We start from the raw sequence: 2,705 nt of genomic DNA, 5'->3' as shown, positions 1-2,705 counted from the left end.
CTCCTCAGGACACGGTGTTTGTGTCACTGTGACAATCCCTGGGGACATGGTACCGTGTCACCATCAGGGCTCCTTTGTGTCACCAGAGTGTCCTCGTGTCACCATCAGGGCTCCTTGGGGCCGAGCTTTGTGTCACCACAGTGTCCCCTCAGGACATGGTGTCGTGTCACCATCAGGGTTCTTTTTTGTCACCACAGTGTCCCCTCAGGACATGTCATCCTGTCACCATCAGGGCTCCTTTGTGCCACCACCGTGTCCCCTCAGGACGTGGCATCGTGTCACCATCAGGGCTCCCTGGGGCCGAGCTTTGTGTCACCACAGTGTCCCCTCAGAACATGGCGTCGTATCACTGTGATGTCCCCTCAGGACATGTCATCCTGTCACCATCAGGGCTCCTTTGTGTCACCACAGTGTCCCCTCAGGACATGGCACTGTGTCACCATCAGGGCTCCTTTGTGCCACCACAGTGTCCCCTCAGGACACCCCGTGCCGTGTCACTGTGATGTCCCCTCAGGACGTGGCATCGTGTCACCATCAGGGCTCCTTTTTGTCACCACAGTGTCCCCTCAAGACACGGTGTCGTGTCACTGTCATGGCTTCCTGGGGCTGAGTTTTGTGTCACCATGGTGTCCCCTCAGGACATCCCGTGCCGTGTCCCTGTGAGGGGACACGGTGGTGTCACCGCCCCGTCCCCTGGGCACGCGGTGTCCTGTCACCGGGACAGCTGCTGGGGACAATCCCGTGTCCCCCGTCCCTCCTGCTGCTCCCTGCTCTTCCTCCACTCCTCCTCCTCCTCCCGGTCCAGGCGCTGCAGCTGCTGCTCCACCTCCTCGGGCACCGTCACTTCCAGAAGGTTCTCCAGCCCCGCCTCGGGCTCGTCCCCGATCAGCACCTGAGGGGGACACGGGGACAGGGATGAGGCGACCCCCACCCTGATCCTGTGGGATGGGACCCCCACCCTGATCCTGTGGGGAGAGACCCCCACCCTGATCCTGTGGGATGGGACCCCCACCCTGATCTGTGGGATGGGACCCCCACCCTGCTCCACTTGGGGCCTGCGACCAGGATCTGGGACAAGGACTCAGGACCAGAACCAGGACCAGGATCTGAGACAAGGACTTGGGACCAGGACCAAGACCAGGATCTGGGACCAGAACCAGAACCAGGATGTGGGACGAGGACTTGGGACCAGGGCCATAATCAGGATCTGGGACCAGAACCAGGACCTGGGACCAGGATCTGGGACCAGAACCGGGACCAGGATCTGGGACCAGAACCAGGATCAGGATCTGGGACAAGGACTTGGGATCAGGACCAGGACCAGGACCATGATCAGGATCTGGGACCAGAACCAGGACCTGGGACAAGGACTCGGTAGCAGGAGCAGGACCTGGCACCAGGACCAGGGACCTGGGACCTGGACCAGAATCAGGACCAGGATCCAGGAGCAGGACCTGAGACCAGGACCCAGGACCCAGGAGCAGAATTGGGACCAGGACCAGAATCCAGACTAGAGACCAGGACCATGATCTGACACCAGGACCCAGGACCAGAACCAGAACTGGGACCAAGACCTGAGACCAGGACCAGAACCAGGACCAAAGACCAGGACCCAGGACCAGAATCGGGACCAGGACCAGAATCCAGACTAGAGACCAGAACCAAAGACCAGGACCCAGGAATAGGACTTGGATCGGGACCTGAGACCAGGACCAGGACCAAAGACCAGGACCAGGACCATGACCTGGGACCAGGACCAGGACCAGGACCAGGACCAGGACCATGACCTGGGACCAGGACCAGGACCATGACCTGGGACCAGGACCTGGGACCAGGACCAGGACCATGAGCCGGGACCAAGACCCAGGACCAGGACCAGAAGCAGGACCAGAAGCAGGACCAGGACCTGGGACCAGGACCCAGGACCAGAATGAGGACCAAAGACCAGGACCAGGACTATGACCTGGTACCAGGACCCAAGACCAGGACCCAGGACCAGGACCAGAATCCAGACTAGAGACCAGAACTCAGGATCACGACTGGGACCAAGACCCAGGACCAGGACCATGAACTGGGACCAGAACCCAGGTCCAGGACTCAGGACCAGAATCAGGACCAGAGACCAGGACTAGGCCCGGGCCCTGAGACCAGCACCAGGCCCAGTGTCCAGACCCAGGCCAGGGGTCAGTCCCCTGCTGTCTCCACCCCACCCCATGACCCCACAGTGACCTGGATGACCTCGGGGTCCCCCCAATGACCCGGATGACCCTGTGGTAGGCCCTGAGCACCTCGGGGTGCCCCTGACTGACCTGGATGACCTTGTGGTCCCCCCACTGACCTGGATGACCTTGTGGCAGGCCCTGAGCACCTTGTGGTCCCCCCACTGACCTGGATGACCCTGGGGTCCCCTCACGGACCTGGATGACCTCGGGGTGTCCCCATTGACCTGGATGACCTTGTGGCAGGCCCTGAGCACCTCGAGGTGCCCCCCACTGACCTGGATGACCCTGGGGTCCCCCCACTGACCTGGATGACCTCGTGGTCCCCCCACTGACCTGGATGACCTTGTGGCAGGCCCTGAGCACCTCGGGGTCCCCTCACTGACCTGGATGACCTCGGGGTCCCCCCACTGACCTGGATGACCTTGTGGCAGGCCCCGAGCACCCCATGACCCCTCACTGACCTGGATGACCCTGGGGTCTCCC

General features: G+C 62.0%; 1 protein-coding gene across 6 annotated transcripts in view; it reads right to left on the bottom strand.

Moving 5' to 3' along the window:
* Positions 1-620: 620 nt before the first annotated feature.
* Positions 621-2,705, bottom strand: part of HGH1 (HGH1 homolog) — a 3,944-nt gene continuing 1,859 nt past the window's right edge. For 5 of the 6 annotated variants that reach the window (XR_003525686.1, XM_027632635.1, XM_027632636.1 and 2 more), the window contains one exon: positions 621-892. Coding sequence is in view for 4 of the 6 variants with exons in the window: in XM_027632635.1 (XP_027488436.1) it covers positions 713-892 (180 nt within the window). In the remaining 2 variants the exon portion in view is untranslated. Of the gene's footprint in view, positions 893-2,620; positions 2,684-2,705 lie in introns of those variants that run through there. The other variant, XR_003525685.1, reaches the window with a different exon arrangement.

Source organism: Corapipo altera, unplaced genomic scaffold (assembly GCF_003945725.1).
Source record: "Corapipo altera isolate COAL_440 unplaced genomic scaffold, ASM394572v1 49689, whole genome shotgun sequence".
NCBI classification, from domain to species: domain Eukaryota; kingdom Metazoa; phylum Chordata; class Aves; order Passeriformes; family Pipridae; genus Corapipo; species Corapipo altera.
Note: the sequence above shows the minus strand (reverse complement) of the source record. Positions and strands in the feature narration are given on the sequence as shown.